The sequence below is a fragment of the Coloeus monedula genome, assembly GCF_965178545.1.
Source record: "Coloeus monedula genome assembly, chromosome: 1".
NCBI lineage: Eukaryota > Metazoa > Chordata > Aves > Passeriformes > Corvidae > Coloeus > Coloeus monedula.
In genome coordinates, this window is record NC_138781.1 from 15,053,780 (window position 1) to 15,069,591 (window position 15,812).

At 37.7% G+C, this 15,812-nt stretch overlaps 1 protein-coding gene across 9 annotated transcripts in view; it reads right to left on the reverse strand.

The window, feature by feature from the left end:
* The window catches only part of SVIL (supervillin), a 134,393-nt gene that overhangs the window by 15,064 nt on the left and 103,517 nt on the right, over positions 1 to 15,812 (reverse strand). For 7 of the 9 annotated variants that reach the window (XM_082279376.1, XM_082279383.1, XM_082279381.1 and 4 more), the window contains 7 exons: positions 14,910 to 15,039; positions 10,822 to 10,899; positions 10,165 to 10,233; positions 4,402 to 4,552; positions 1,629 to 1,712; positions 1,460 to 1,546; positions 217 to 394 (listed from right to left, as the gene is read on the reverse strand). In XM_082279376.1, coding sequence (XP_082135502.1) covers positions 217 to 394; positions 1,460 to 1,546; positions 1,629 to 1,712; positions 4,402 to 4,552; positions 10,165 to 10,233; positions 10,822 to 10,899; positions 14,910 to 15,039 — 777 coding nt within the window. The remainder of the gene's footprint in view (positions 1 to 216; positions 395 to 1,459; positions 1,547 to 1,628; positions 1,713 to 4,401; positions 4,553 to 10,164; positions 10,234 to 10,821; positions 10,900 to 14,909; positions 15,040 to 15,812) is intronic. The other 2 variants (XM_082279379.1, XM_082279382.1) reach the window with 2 other exon arrangements.

Below are 15,812 nucleotides of genomic sequence, written 5' to 3' on the forward strand. Positions count from 1 at the left end.
AAACAAGCAGTGTTTATAATCATCAGTTAATTTTTCTAGTCAGAATCATCTAAAGACAAGAAAACAGGATCAGTTCCTCAGTTCAGGCAGAAGCATGATTTCAGAAGAAATGGATGTGCCCAGTACTAAGATACCTAAGAGATGATTTAGAGCTGAACATTTTGAACATTGCCCTTGTGTCTGCATTCAAAACAATGGGGAAAAAGTAATTCTTACTTTGGTGCATAAGGATCAAAGATGGCATCAAAGTCCTCATCAAGATCCAAAGGCACTGAGGAGGAAGGGAAATCCACATGGCGATAAAATTTGGAAAATGTTTCATCATCATCCAGCTTCATCACCTCTTTCACAGATCTTCCTGTAACTGTCAGCACTGTCTCTTGCATCCCAGCAACTGCAGGAAAAGAACACCTCTCCCAGTAAATAATCATACTGGAGTTTCTAACTCTAGAAAAGGTAAACATGGCTTGTTTGGTAAACATGGCTTGTTTGGTAATTGTCTGGGTAATTTTTTGGGGGTGGTGGTGGTGTTTAGGTTTTTGTTGGGGCTTTTTTTGTGTTGATTTTTTTAATTGATGGTAGAAAAGTACATTGATAAAGAATATTAAAACAGTGTAACTGCTACTCATATGCAATAATAATTACGCAAAATGGTAGGGAAATATGGCTAAATGAAAACTTAGACACTATAAATGAGTTGCTCTAGTATGATGAGGTAAGCATTTTAGGGTCTTGTATATTCCATCCTGCCTCCACCTATGGAATTCCTTCCTTTGAAAAGATCTAGAATCACAAGGGGAGAAGCCACTATTTCAGACTAGTGAGTATGGCACAGTCATTATCCTATGCTAGTGCCTCCTATGCTGAAATGTGAATACATTGGTTTATGGTATCTGTTACACTACAAATTACATAAAGATTTTTGTCTTACAAATGGAGGGCAGACATATGAGATGGAAACCCCAGAGAACTCTAGAGAGCTTCCTAAACAGCCAACAGACTGTACAAGGAAGCTTATGAGCTCCTACAGAGAGTCAGTTTTCAAAAGATCAGGAAAGTGAATGAATTGTGCTTGGGAGCAGCCTACTATCCTATTTTGATTTTAAAAGGACTAAACTACATTTAAAGCTGTTTCACTGTAAATGGCAATATGGTTCAGACTGGCTGTGTGATTTTAGGAAATTCTGTCCTACAGAATGATGTCTACATTGTTTTTAGAGAAATAAAGTTATTTTGGCATCTCTGATTTATTCTATTGTACATTTGTAATACAATAGCAAAAGGCTTTTCTTCTTAAAATTTAGCAAAGACTGAATCACAAAAATAAAATTATCTGTAAGTGAAGTCTGAGCAAAGAAGTATTTGTTTCTGCTACCAGTTATTTTAACTAAGGGGCACTTTAATCGATTTACTGAAGTCAGAGAGTGGATACGCTGCCACCCTTGGTAACTCTACCAACCTTTGTTATTCAGCCTTCCCAAGAACGACTCCAGCTTGTCAAGCTTCATATCTGATTCCAGCTGCATATCAGGCCTGGCTTCAATTTCTAAGCAAACCAGAAAGTAAAACCTGTTTATTGACAGGAAGTAAATAAGCCTGAACATATTTCAGCCATTTTTATTCCTTACCTTCCAAGGGCTTTGTAACTGGAGTGGTTGACTTCTGCCGGAAAGGGGATGCTACTGGTGTTAGTGCACTTGGAGCAGCCAGGCCTGCACAGGGACACAGAACACAGGAAATGCAGCCAAGAGTCAGCCTGTGTTTCCAACAGTGATGTCATGTCAGGGAAGCTATCTGGGGAAAGCAGATGAGCTTGGCTACTTCCTACAGGCCAGCACACTTCCCCAGCCTCCCCAGCAGCAGCGATGGCAGAGGGCCCTGCCTGCTCCTTGTCAACAGCAGCCTCAGAAACCACCCCATTCACAAGACAAAGCTTCATTTCCAATTGTCTCTAAGCAAGCTAACACATGATATAGGCTTTCTCTGGAATACAGTAATTGTGCTCCTTCTCAAGGTAGCAGCAGTACACTTGGTCTATATTTTGGGCTCCAGCTGTACCACAAGCTACATTTTAAAAATATGGAAGTGTTCTGAACAAAAAGATATGGTTAGCAGGGAAGCCACGAAGATCTTAATAGGCACCTTCACCTCCACTACCCTCTTACTCCCTTTTTAAAATTTAAGCACATCTCTATTAATACACATAAGCAGGATGCATCTGACTTGTGAATGCTGTCCCTGGATTTCACAGTAATTCCTGGGCTCTGCTGGGTTTTTAAGAACACATAGAAACTGAAGTAGAAATGGAAGTTAGAATCCCCACCGTATCAAGCACTACTCCTGCCTTTTGTTGTACTCTCCTCCATCCTTTTCAGTAACTATCATAAAGGAATTCATTCTGGACCCAGTGGATAAAATAAAGATGATTTTTGTTTCGTTCTTTTCATATGAATCTACACTCCTCTAGTAAGAGAAATGCACTCCATAGGAGTCATGGGTTTTAGGGAGAAAGGCAAACTGAGGCAAAGAATTGTACCCATTAACTTTTGCAGCCTAGACTTTCAGTAAATGGGGAAACAGACATTCTTCTCTATTATCTATTTTCACTTAGCCAGTTAACTAATTACTGAGCCATGTAAGTTTAAGTCCTTAGTTATTTTGATCAGGTTAAAGCAATATTGTGCTGGGAGAACATATACTAACCATGTTTCCACTATCTTTACTGCAAGTCCTAGCAACATAATTGTCATAATTGTCAAACACCAAGATAGATTTGCAATATAACTAGGTATCTTTTCCACAACCAATATTTTTCCCCTGTTAGATAAGAGACTCGAAATTCCAGCAGGTTTCAAGCCAATGGGTAAAGCCTTCCTCAAGACATACTCAAGAGGACACAGCTCTTAAGCAGCTCTACCAGGACATAATCCACAAGACCACACTGAGAACTGCTTAGAAAAGGATCACCTTCCAATTAGGACTGAGTAATTTTCAGCCATAACAAGCAATTAAAATACAGCATCTGTGCACATGCACATAACAAGGATTTTATTTTGCATTGCTTTCTCACAATCTCTTAAATCAAAAACTCATAATGCTAATTTATTCTTTCAGGATATAAAACCAGTACACATCTAACTAAAATCCCACTTAGATTACTTTTATTGATTTCACTGTTATTGCATTACCTTGCTTCTTCAAAAGCATGATCATAGCACCCAAAGAGATCCTTTCAATATAATTTTTTTTAAATTAAGAAGAGCAAATGCTACCACCTTCCTTTCCTTCTCAAAGACCAATCTATTTATAAAAAATACAAACAAAACAAAACAAAAAAACAACCTCAAAAAGCAAGTCTGTGGATAACTAAACAGTTTTTCTTGGTGATCCTCCAAAATAGTTTACTCTTTAAATAGTGACCACTGGCATTTCTAGCAGCAAAACAATGTAAAATGTAAGCAGCAGCTAAAATATGTTACTAATAGATGTAATTCCTAGTACTGTTCATCTGTTTGCCAACAGATTGTGGCTTGGATTGCAAGCAGTTACTCCTGTTGCAATATTGCCCTCTCCCTATAATGATTTTTTTAAAATGGCTGTCATTTAACTCAAGGTTCATTGTTGTTGTGTTTAATAACCAAGTTCTTGTAACAGCCCAAAGTCTAGTATTCATTAAGCACAAAAGATCAGTTTAGGTGCCTTCTTCCCAAAGCTATCATCTTCCCAGGCATGCTGTGTGAACAGCTGCATTTCTACCATGTACAGCCTTCAGAGACTCCTGTCCACTTTAGAAAAATGACTAGATCTGGAAACAGTGACTGAATTCAAGAGATCCCAGAAAAGTCAACATTGCTCCCTCGTCATTTCTACTCTGTGGTTTTATGCAGAACCAGGGAACCTTCAGCCAAACATAACACTTTCAAGCTGTTGTCCAAGACAGCATCCATAAAAACAATACTTGTTTGCTAAATATTCCCAGTGATCCTAGGACTGGAGGAAAAGCCAGCAACAGAAACAACTAGATTTCACAACTATTCTCTAGACAGTGCAGCTGGGTTTTCAAAGGAAGGATAAATAAGAAAGATAATCCAGCTATGCCCTGTGAGTTGTATTAGAGGGAAAACCAAAACATATATCCCAAACACACGTTCAAGTGATAGATTTCCACCAATCAGACAGAACCCAATAATAAGTGGATGGCAGTGCGACAGTGCAGAACAAAATGGATCAATGCCACGCCCAAAAGAAACTGAACAACTCACGACGTGATATTCCGTCGAAGATAAACAGTCCTCCTCTTGCTAAATATGGATGCTCTTTCTGCATAGCTTTAGTGTGACTTTATTTTGACTAGACAGATAAGAGGTGTCTTACTTATATTGGGATAATTTCATCACTGACCTTTTTTTACCATTCGGCCAGCTACAGTGAACTGTGTGGAGTCATTGGCTGCTCCTTTACCCTTGGACTTCCAGGCTTCTTCTCGAGCTGTAATCAGGTGTTTCCTCTCTTCAATGGTCATTTGGCTCTCGTGGTTATCTGCCATTCTTTGCTTTTCGGAGGAAATAGAGAAAGAGTTGTTAAAAAAAAAACCTGCTTATAAAAAGGACATAGCTAAAGATTGGCTGAACAATTCAACTGCCAGATGCAGAGGGAAGGGAGCAAGAGACCAAGTTACTGAAGTGAAGTCAGACACAGCTTAGTGACCCTGAGATGCTTCATTGTCTTGCTGCCCCATTACACTGTGAGTGCAAGGTTTTGTTCTGTGCTCTTTGACCTTTTCTTGAGACTACCAGCCAGGGCAGATGGCACTCCTCTATGCAAAGCAAACCATTCACTCTGTGTATGAAATCATTTTCCAGACCTTGTTCTTTTGAAGCATGACTTGCTACACAAGTGAGATCACTACTGACTATGAGCAGATGTTTTTAAGTGTGCAAATCTGCAGGTGGCACAGGGAATAACAATGAAGTGGTGTAACTTCAGTGGATGATTCCTAATCAGTCTTTTACAGTAACTCAGTTCTCCAGGCACGATTAGCAGCCTCTCCAGAGGCTGCTCACTTTAGTTCTTAAGTCAGCTTGCTCTACTAAATATTTTTCCAATGACTGTGATCATCTCTACTACCCCCTCTTTTTTTTTTTTTCCCTAAGTCACCCTTAGCTTTCCTTTCTTGCTTTAGAGGTTGGCAGCCAACAGCTGGAGTGATTAGAAGCAGAAGGTGCACTATCTTAGTGCCCTTCTCACACAGGAGGATTGATGATGGTACATTAAGTAGGAAAGAAACTGAATTTACATACTCTGCTGTAGCTAGGTCAGGCCAAAGGACTATTACTTTAATATACTTATCTTTGAAAAGTATCAACATTTCAGGAATTATACTGCACAGAAATAAAACATAGAAGTATTTTTAGTGCATGGGACTGTTAACTATAGAATTACTTCCAAGTTGCATGCTATTCATAATTTTTCTTCATAACCTAGCTGCTAGAATTGAAAAAAAAAATAAAAAGAAAATCTCAAGCTCTAATACAGATCTAGCTCATGGAACCAGACAGGAAATGCAAAAGTATACAAAAGCTCGTGAACATTAACATTTTTCTCCTTTCAAGATACAAGGAAGATATTTTTTGTTTTCTTAAAAATCAATCAGATTACATAAATAAGTCATTTTATATAAAACTATTGTGACTGCAGGGGACACACTAATGTAGACTTTGTAGCTTTCAGCATTTACCAGGATCAGTAGACATCAGCCAGAAGAGTGAAGACAAGACAAGAAATGGTTTGTACAAGGACTAGGGCTATGAGAGCCCTCCACTCCTTCCCTCTTGTTCCATATATTTCTGCAGCCTTCTGCAGTAACACTTCCTCTCAATTTATCAGGAAAGAGAGCCGGGCAGCCAGACAATATGACTGCAAGCCATGATGATCAAGATTAAAAACTCTGATTTTTCCCTAGAACTCCAAAATGTTCAACAGAAATAACAACATGCAAGTGTATTCAGTATCATTTCCTCATATGTCAAAGCCTCTTCCAGTCTCTACCCATTCCAGTGTCAGCACAGCCACCACTGGGATGAAAAGCTGGCAGAAAAAATCACAACAAGACCTGGGCAGGAAATTAATAAATACCTAATGAAGCCACAAGTAAAATTTCATACACAAAACAAGTACTTTTAACTTGGTAAGGATGCTGACTTCCATTACAATATGAGGGAAATGAGGGAGAGGCAGAATGAAGTAAAATCATATGGATTTGGTTTTGTGTTTTTAAACTTACAGGGATCTTAATTTTGGATTTTGTCTCCAGCGAATACCTGAAGCTTCAGGGTCTATAGAACTACTGAAAATTCTGAAGATGCAGACATGGAAAGTATGTGTGTTAATCACTACATACATGAATTGCAAAAAAGACTGTCAGTAATTCTGGAGTTGTGCCAAAGGATAAAAGAAAACAGCTGTCTGACAGGAGAAAGAAACTTTTTTTTTTTTTTTTTTGAATGGAAGATTTCAATCTGTTCCATTGGGCAAAATATTTTTGGAGTTCCTGACAAAAAAAAAAAAAAATCATACTGGATGCATATGTGACTTTGGAGCAATTCCATAGTAAATATCTTCCTAATGCATGAAGACTCCTACCTTAATCTATTAATGAACAAATGAACTAAAAAATTATAAACTAAATAGACAACAAGCAATTCCCAACCAATTTCATTTCCCTTAATGGTCCTGATGAAAACCAGAAGTATATACCATGATTAACTAAAGAGTAATTTTCTATAGCTAGAAAGCTAACATGAGCCAATGCAACTGTCAAAAGAAATTTCAGAAAAAATCCACCTGCCAGTTGGGAACAGTTTAGAAAGCTTTCAGAATTGCTACATATAGCATTTGTGGAGGAATTAACTGGTCAAAGCACATTCTAGCTGGGAGAAAATATGTCAAGAAAGTTAAAGCTCAAGAAGCTTCTAAGTGCAAATTTTATTTTTAAGTTAAAAAAAGCCAAATTATGATATGAAAGAACAATCTCAAATTTGCAACTGTAAAATAGTCAAACCAAGAATTAGTAGATCAAGAATAAATAAAAATAATACATAAGAACTTAGGAGTGATACAGTTCCAATGCATTTTTTTTCATCAAAAAGGTGGTTACTTTCAATGAAATATTCTAAATTATTGTGGACAATACATGGATGTGTTCATTGATATCTCAGACAAAATATCTGGAAAAGATGCCCGAAAACACAAGCATGAATTTTAAAAAAAGCCTTTGAAAATGGGAAAATGTTGAGGATAAAAGCTCAGATGTGGACAATATTTAGAAGTAAAGCTAAAGCATGTAGGAACAAGTCACACAAGCTGTGGGTTGTTCCAGACACCCATGGAAAGGCTGCTGCAAAGACAATCAATGAAGAATCAAATCACAGGCACGTAATTAATGCCATTCCACATGGCATTATGGAAAACAGGTTTAATCAAAATGGTAAGTTTGATGAGCTCAAGTATGATTAAATATATTAATACAGTTACCTCTGATTTCTTTAATATATTTGAGTTAATCACTGATGACATTCTGAGGCAGTTTTTTTTGAGCAATATAAAAATATCAGTCCAGCTTACAGGCTGCAAACTGGTTAACTGACTGAAAAATTATTTCTGAACAGAAAAGAACCATGCAATGATGTGACTCATCCCAAATTTGATCAAAATGTTTTCATTAACGTGGAAAACAAAGGATGTAGTCTCATCCCCTGAGAAGTCCCTCACGATGACACCAACATACAGAAGAATGGTGAAGATATAGAAGAGATAATCACATAGATGGTTGGGGGAAAAAAGGGGATATCAGAAAAGTCTGGTAAACCATGATTTTAAGAGAAATGTTATTTGAAAAGGGAAACAAAAAAAACCCAGCCAATTAGGAAGACAAAAAAAGGAGACAAAAACTGCCATGGAAAGTTGTTCTGAACAGTCTGCACAGGAATAGCCTGTCCATTTCCAGACTCCATGCTTCTACCCAGGATGCTGACAATTTTGAAAGGTTTCAGGAAAGGGCTGAAATATTTTTTTAAAAAAATCTACCTCAGATTAAATCAGGTCAGTATGTATTTTCACTGGAGAAAGGGTTAAGAGTTACACTTTACACAGCAAGAATATTTACAAGTGAAAAATTACTTAATATTGCTGAGAGTTTTCTGTATGCTGACAGTTTAGAATTAAGACTGTGTGTTTTTCTAAAAGAAGCCATTTTTAGTCTGAGAAGGATTTATAGACTCAGTACAAGAACAGTCAGAAACAGGGATTACTTTCCTCCCACTGCTTGGCTAGGCTGGATGATGATATTGATCTTTTCTAGCACTGCAACACATTTCTTGAGGTTATGCCAGGCACTCCCCTCCTCATGCTAAGGAAGAGGCCACATATAGGCAATGCTCCATCTTGTACCCTACAATTTTCCAGTCCAAGCAGTGTCCCCTTTAGGTCACAAGAACTGAGAAAGAGTGCTCTGTTAGCATGCTGGTGTGCTGTTTGTTTTTTGTGTGGTGGGGTTTGTTTTTGTTTGGTTGTTTTGGTTTTTTTTAACTATAAGAAACAAGATAATTCATGGTTTTCTATATAGAAGATCAAGACTGCCCCTACCTGGGGGAGTCCAAACCAAGAATGAACACCAAAAAATAATGTACTTTTCAAAAGAGGGTTCTATTTAAAACCAATGCTATAAATGACATAAAAGAAGGATTCAAAAAGAATCTATTTTTTTTTTTTAAATACAAGTAACTTTTCTAGTTTAAGCTCCTAAGACAAAAAAAAAGCATAAGGAGAATCCAACAGTTGTTCAAGTATGGTAAAAAGTCTCTGCATTGTTTCCTCTGCAACTTTATATGGGCCTTGTTATAAGAGCAGGTGGAGAGAAAACTCCAATGCAAACATATGCCTTTCGGTTCAAAAGTGGTTTGAGCAAAACAGAACACACTCAACTCATATTTGGTGCAATAACAAAGTGATTAACTGTCCCAGAAAAAAACCCCTAACAAGTCTGCATGTACCTTGACACTGTGCTAGAAGGAAGCAGCTTGCTAAGAGAGCAGGACGTAGCTCACCACAGTCAATGGAAAGATGAATACTTTGATTTCTGTTTTCCTTTTAAGACAGATGGAATGAACAGCTCATTAAAGCTGTCATTACTCCTGTCCCTCCTGTCATTACTGGAGGGTTATTATTAAGATAGACTATATGTTTATCTTCTAGATACATAAAGCTGGTGAACTCTGTCACAACAAAACTAATAGGTGATTTGAAGTAAATAAGCTTTATTAAATCCAGAATTATAGAGAAGAGGTAACACTAACACATTTCAGTTATTAGTCCAACATTTAATGTTTAATTAAAAAAACTCATAGTAAAAGATCATCCCCAAAACCAGCTATGAAAGTGAACATGAAAATGGTAAATATCAGTTGCCTAAATGTTTATAATATATCCAGTAGACTCTTCCATATTCATCATCCTCAACCCAGCAGCAAGTACCTGCTCCTTGAATTCACTGCCATTACCCACACTGGTCAGAGAGCTCCCTGCATGCAACACAGACTGTGGGAATGAAGAACCCAATGGATTCCTTGTAACACTACAACCACAGGTGTGAGCTCAGAGGCAAAGGACAAGGAGGTGTAATATAGTACAATTAGGTTTGCATATATCTGTTGAGGCCTTCCACTGAGCTCTCCTTGTTCCCTCGTGGTTTTCTGCAGCTTGTTTCTTTCCCCAGTTCTGCCTTTGCATTTTTTACCTCTGACCATGTGAACCAGGTATAGTTTGCTCACATTAAGGTCTATTATTCTACTGCTCAAGGACAACTTTGTTATGTTGCTCTGGCTGTAGAAAGTTTATATTTATCATTATCTGTTAATTCCTCATAAGTCAGTTCTTCAAATTGTCTATGATGAAATTGCAGAGCTACAGACATGATGTTGAGGAACACTTCACATGAAACTTCTCTAACATTTACTGGAACAGCAGCAGAACTCTACTCCCAAGCGAACACAAAGTTAATTCCACTGCCACAAGTTGCTTTGGGAATGTGCATCATCGATCTGAGTGTAATTTTCTGTCTCACTCCTCCCTCCAAAAATTAAATAGGAAGTTTATACAGCATTTCACCTTCCATCTCCAAGGATGACGGTCATCAGAAATCAGAGAACTTGATTCTTTCAAACTAGTACTACAGACCTTAAAGGAAGAAAGAGAGAGAAGCAGGAAGATGGGCAGTCAGAGAATAGAAGCAGGATGTGCCAAGGCAAAAATCCTTTACACAGGGACTAGGGAAAAGTGCTATAGGAAAGTCATCTCTGAACAAAAGCAGGTTTTTTACAGTCAATAAATTAGATGGTGTTATGTCTTGCATTGTATATGCACATTACTTACAGGGAAGTCAGGGTACACAGCATTTTATTCTAAAATAAATGCTGTGTAGTTACATACTACTCCTTTTATACACCCTTTAAGCAACTTACAAGTTTTCAGTATTTTAATGAATTTTCAGTATTATAATGAATGCAATAATGTTTCCTTCATTTACTTTCTCACCTGTACACTCCAACACAGGTACAGAATTTTTAGAAAATAAGAGAAACAGTAGCAGAATGTATATTGAAGAAGAGTACACAGCATAGTGGCATAGCATTGTTTCTTCAAAGCCACATTTACTAAGCTGGTTAATCAGTTAAGAGGACTATTAATTTCCTAAATTAAAGAACACTGTTAAATTGTGCTTACTTGAAATTGTTGAGCATTTAAATTGTGCAGACTTTTGCTCACCTGTTTAATAGGTAGAAAAGGATGAAATTTATGGAGAGCAGGTATAACAGGAGAGTAAGTAGAAGCATATACAGGTTCCTATGACAAGGACAGAAGCAAAGCAAAGGAATTAGAAAAGAACTGGACTACCAGAAATGGAAATGGGGGAGAAATAACTTCTCTTTGCCTTATTTCTTACTAAATCTTCTAATCTTCTAGAAATGTTTTCCCTACTGGAAAGCAGAGATCAAAAATGTTGTCATAATATAACCGCATGTTTACCAAAGCCATTCCATGCAAGAATTATCCAAGTTAGTAACAATATCACTACAACCCAACACAGAACACAACAGCACAGCTGGAAGATACACTTTTCATATGCTGATAATTTTTGTATGTCTCTGTTTTCATGCCCCATTAAACTGATGAACCATGTCAACCACAATGTGAATAATTCTGCTGCAAGTTTAATTTTTACTAAACAGCAAATCATCTATTTTCTGGATTAAAGGAAAGAATGCTTGCTGAAACTGGGAGACTCAAAAGCCATCTGGAGCGATTTGCTAAGCCCAAAGTACTCAGTGAAGGTGAGTTCACCATTCTAAACACAGCTTACAAATAAACCCTGCCCCAGAGCTGGGCTTACCCAAAGCTGATTAGACATGGCTTTATCGTCTTTAATTCTTCTCCCTTTCTGTAGGTTAAAGCAAGTGTGGAACATGGCACAGAGGATGGATAAATGCAGCTTATTAGAGTGGCTCAAAATGAAGCCTAATAATTAGTTTCAGCTTTGATGAAAATGTGATACAAGCACTTGGTGGATGCCATATATGAAACAGATAAAACTATTTCCACAGCAAAAGACTAATATTTTGCCAAAAAGTCACTTTACAAGGACTTACCCTCTCTCAGATTTTTACACACTTCATCTCTGAGTAATTTTGAAATGACTGTTCAGCCCTAGCCTTTAACACCAGTGCTGAGCTCCAATTTAAACTTAATGTAAGAATTAAGTGTTTCAAATGTCAGTCACTGCCTTAATGCAACTGCAATGCAGCTGGTAATCACATTAATCAGGAACTCTGTTAAAAATGGTTCACTATAAAATAGAAATTTTTATTCCAGTAAATCTTCCTATTTTGATATTATGGAAAGATCTTGAGTTAATTAATTATTCTACTCATGAAGAAATCCAACAAACTGGAAGTGTTCCATCCAGCTAAAACAATGAAAACAAAGATACTAAATCCAAAAGATTTTTTCCAAATAAAAGGTTTTTTTTTTTCTAGTAAGACATTCATCAGTGTACAGTTGTTCCCCTGATGTTAGAGCTATTCTTTGAATTGTCCAAGTATGTTTTACCATATATATAAATAATTCAAGAAGTCTCAGAGCTTCCAAAAAAATTTTGATGATTGTGCAGCAATCATCAAAACAGATGCTGGACCTCCAAGTAAATCTCAACTTCCCCCCTCATCTGTATCTCCTTGAGTTAATTCCTTAGTCTCTTTTTTTCCCCCCCATTTGACATTGCTCTGTCAGCTTTTCCATGAATTTTATGGTGTTTTTCTACAGTTTAGTCTACATACAAATGACTGTAACACATTTGGATATCTCACCACGCAGATACCACACAGAAGCATTTTGACTAGAAGTGATCAAAGAGCACTATTTAATGTAACTATATTTTTAAGACTATGAATCTTTCCACTTTTGTTGTTTCCATGAAATCTAAATGTACTCCAATAACTTTTCATTTATACAGCTATGCTTCAATAATCAAATCTCCAGAACAAGTTAGATAACCTTTTAAGAGAGAGAGACACACAGACCCTGAAAAGGTGTCTGACTACATTAATAGGAGCACCATACTGCAACTAAAACCATCAGGCATTATTTTGAACCAGCAGGGCATGACAGTAGTTTACACACCCTTGCTGGTGATACATGACTGCCATGTGTGAAAATTGTCTAACTAGCTCAAAATTCAGTAATCAATACAATTCCTGTATTTTTATTGCAATCCAGCAACAGAAAATACTTAAGATTCTCAAGTACACCACAGTCTCAAAGTTCTACAAACAGACTTCAGTAGCACAGTGCTTCATGGTCCTCAAAGGATAACAGCCATCACACCGATTAATTATCAAAACCAGAATTCCTAGATTTAAGGGCAGCTGACATGGCATCTTGTAAGTAGTGTGGTCACTTTAGTAAAGGTTTACATTATTTCTCATGTATCACATAATGAATCAGCATCCCAAATATCAATATAAATCATGAAATTGTGTATCTTACACCCCCACGTTTTCATCCATGGGCAGACATAGAAATCCTTTGATTTAGGCTTTAAATAGTCAAGAGCTAATATGAACCATCAAAGTGGGTGACCCAGTGCCACAGAAACTCCCACTGCTAGCACTGTCACTTCAAAGCGTGTATCCCTCAAAAGCCTGACTCTGCTATGCTGAGAGAAGTTGCTGCACATGGTAACGCAGCAGGGAGGATATGGGTGCTGAGGGGTGAGAAGAGAGAACAAAGGGTTTGTCTCTGCCTAAGTCTTGGCAGCTGTTTAAAGCTTTTTCTCAACCCCATTGTCTTTAGCTGGAGTACATTTGTTATCTGATCTCAACAGTTGTCATTTTGGAGACTAGCCTGTTAAAAATGTGACCACAATTTTGTTTTCCTCCCTGAAACTATTTTTGCTTTAGGACATCTTTCAAACTAGCAGCTGGATTTTTGAACAAGTCCACAGGGCAAAACCAGAACAAACTCCATAAACCGAACTGCAAAAATCAGCTTTATTCTTTTCTGTCCAGTTAATATGACGATTGATGACTCACATGTTCAGGCACAGATTTATCCTCAGTAATGACAGACTGTGTCCTTACTTGTTATACACTAATGGAAAAGGAGACTTTTTGTTACTGTTTGCCTATACTACTTAATGGAAGCAGCATTTTTACAACTAAATAATTGGATTCAAAGATTACCCTCCCCACTAGTAAATTTTGGAACACAAATTTCATTTTCACTTGTCCTCTGTGAAGTACTCCTTCAGAAATTAAAGGCTTTTGAGACATCCTATTTTATCTGACTGAGAAGGGAAACAAGTCTACATTGGTCCTGTACTTTGAGCCAGCAGTCAGTCCATTTTGAAGCAAATCTCCCAGTCATCCTCACTTTCTGCACTTTGGTTCACAAGGCAGAATGCACAGACTTTTGGATGAAACTGAAGCCCTGCACTCCAAGATTTTCATGTAACACCACTGCTGCTAAAGGCAGTCAGGCCACAGGACCAAGCCAAATTTAGCCTGAAACAAAATTTCACTGAACCAAAACAAGCAATTATGGCACAGACAGCAGGTCCTCAGCAGTAATTATTCCGATTTACAGATCCACTCCTGCTGGATAACATAACATACTCATGTATAGACATAACCAGAGTGTGCTAACAATGTGGATCTCTCTTTCCTCTACACCTTTCTACCCATCTCCCTCGCTATTCACTATCTGTTATAACACAGATAAAATCTTGGTCCTGACAGTTTTGGCTATTCACAAACAGCAAAGATCATGCAAGACAACCAAAAGCCAAATGGCTCATGAATGCTCTAGTACCTGCATTAGCTCAGTGGCTCTAGGATCCAAAATTACTGGTCAAAACCCATACATATATATATATATATATATGCACAGAGATAACACAGTGTTACAAATGTTGACATTTTTACAAACACACCCATACCTAAGAAAACATCTGGATTAAGTCTTAAGGCAATTTCAGTGTGGGGGGATGGAAAGGGGGGGGGGGGGGAAGGGCTTAAATAATACCTGCAAATGCTGCAGAAGCCTTACAGACCCACTCACTAGTTCATGATCTCCTGATGTGAAGACACTGCAATGGGTAATACACGTCCCAAGACAGTGAAGACATTCTCATTAAATAATCTCTTATATTGGGAGAATTGTTTTTTAAACAAGCCTGACAACAAGAGGAGTAGCAAAAGCTAGCAGCTAATATTAGGCAAGCCTGTCTAGTTGGATGCATCTCTAAAAAGCAAAAGTATTCCAAGCAAGGTGTTTTTTCCAAACAGGGACAGAGATACCTTCTTCAACAGCTGCTCAACTTCCTGCATCTGCGCACTACGATCAGCGACAGGCACTTTTGCATACTCCTGCTTTTTGCTGAGCCTGCTCTTCCAATCTTCTTCACCACTCTTCTTTAGCAATGCCAACCTACAAGGAAAAGCATGCCATTAGGTAGCTTTAAACACTGTACTTCCCATTATCCTCAAAAGATAACCCTATTGTTTCACTAATGCTGCATTCAAGATAATTTGAAATTAGGTTTTCTAGCATTAACTACAGTTATTTACATTTCATACACATACACAAGGCTCACAAACGGACATCAATCCTTAACTGCACATGTTGAATGGGAATAATCTGTCAAAACACAGACATCTAGACCTGAAACAGACACTCCAGCTAATTTGTATAATCAGTGGAAATTGCCAATACAGTCAAGGGAGACCAAGGTACAACGCAGATTGTCCTAAAGTAGATGTATAAAAAGGTTAGATTAATAACTGCTTTTTTCCCCTCCATTCTGTTGCTAAGGCACAGCAAGTGACTACCTTGGCTATGGATACTTATCCTGTAGATATCCAAAGTTAAGAGTATGTATCCTACCTTTGGTCTTCATTGTACTAATTAAAAAATAATTTTAAAATTATTTTCTTTAAAGCCCAAGAAGAAAGAGGTCTGTTCAGCAGGCACACACCAATTATGTCTCATCAGGCACATCAAAGGACAACTCTGCAGTTACTGCTTTCACTACAGCTCCAGGGGCTGAGCTTACTTATCAGACTCCCTGGGATCACTTAGCCCAGGCATTGCTGTGACACAAATCAGCAGCACCAATGCACTAATAACTTGGTGCTAACTACCCTACAGTTGTGAAATTTATCAGCAAGACTCAGCTTGTTTAAAGGAGGTCTTATATGTAA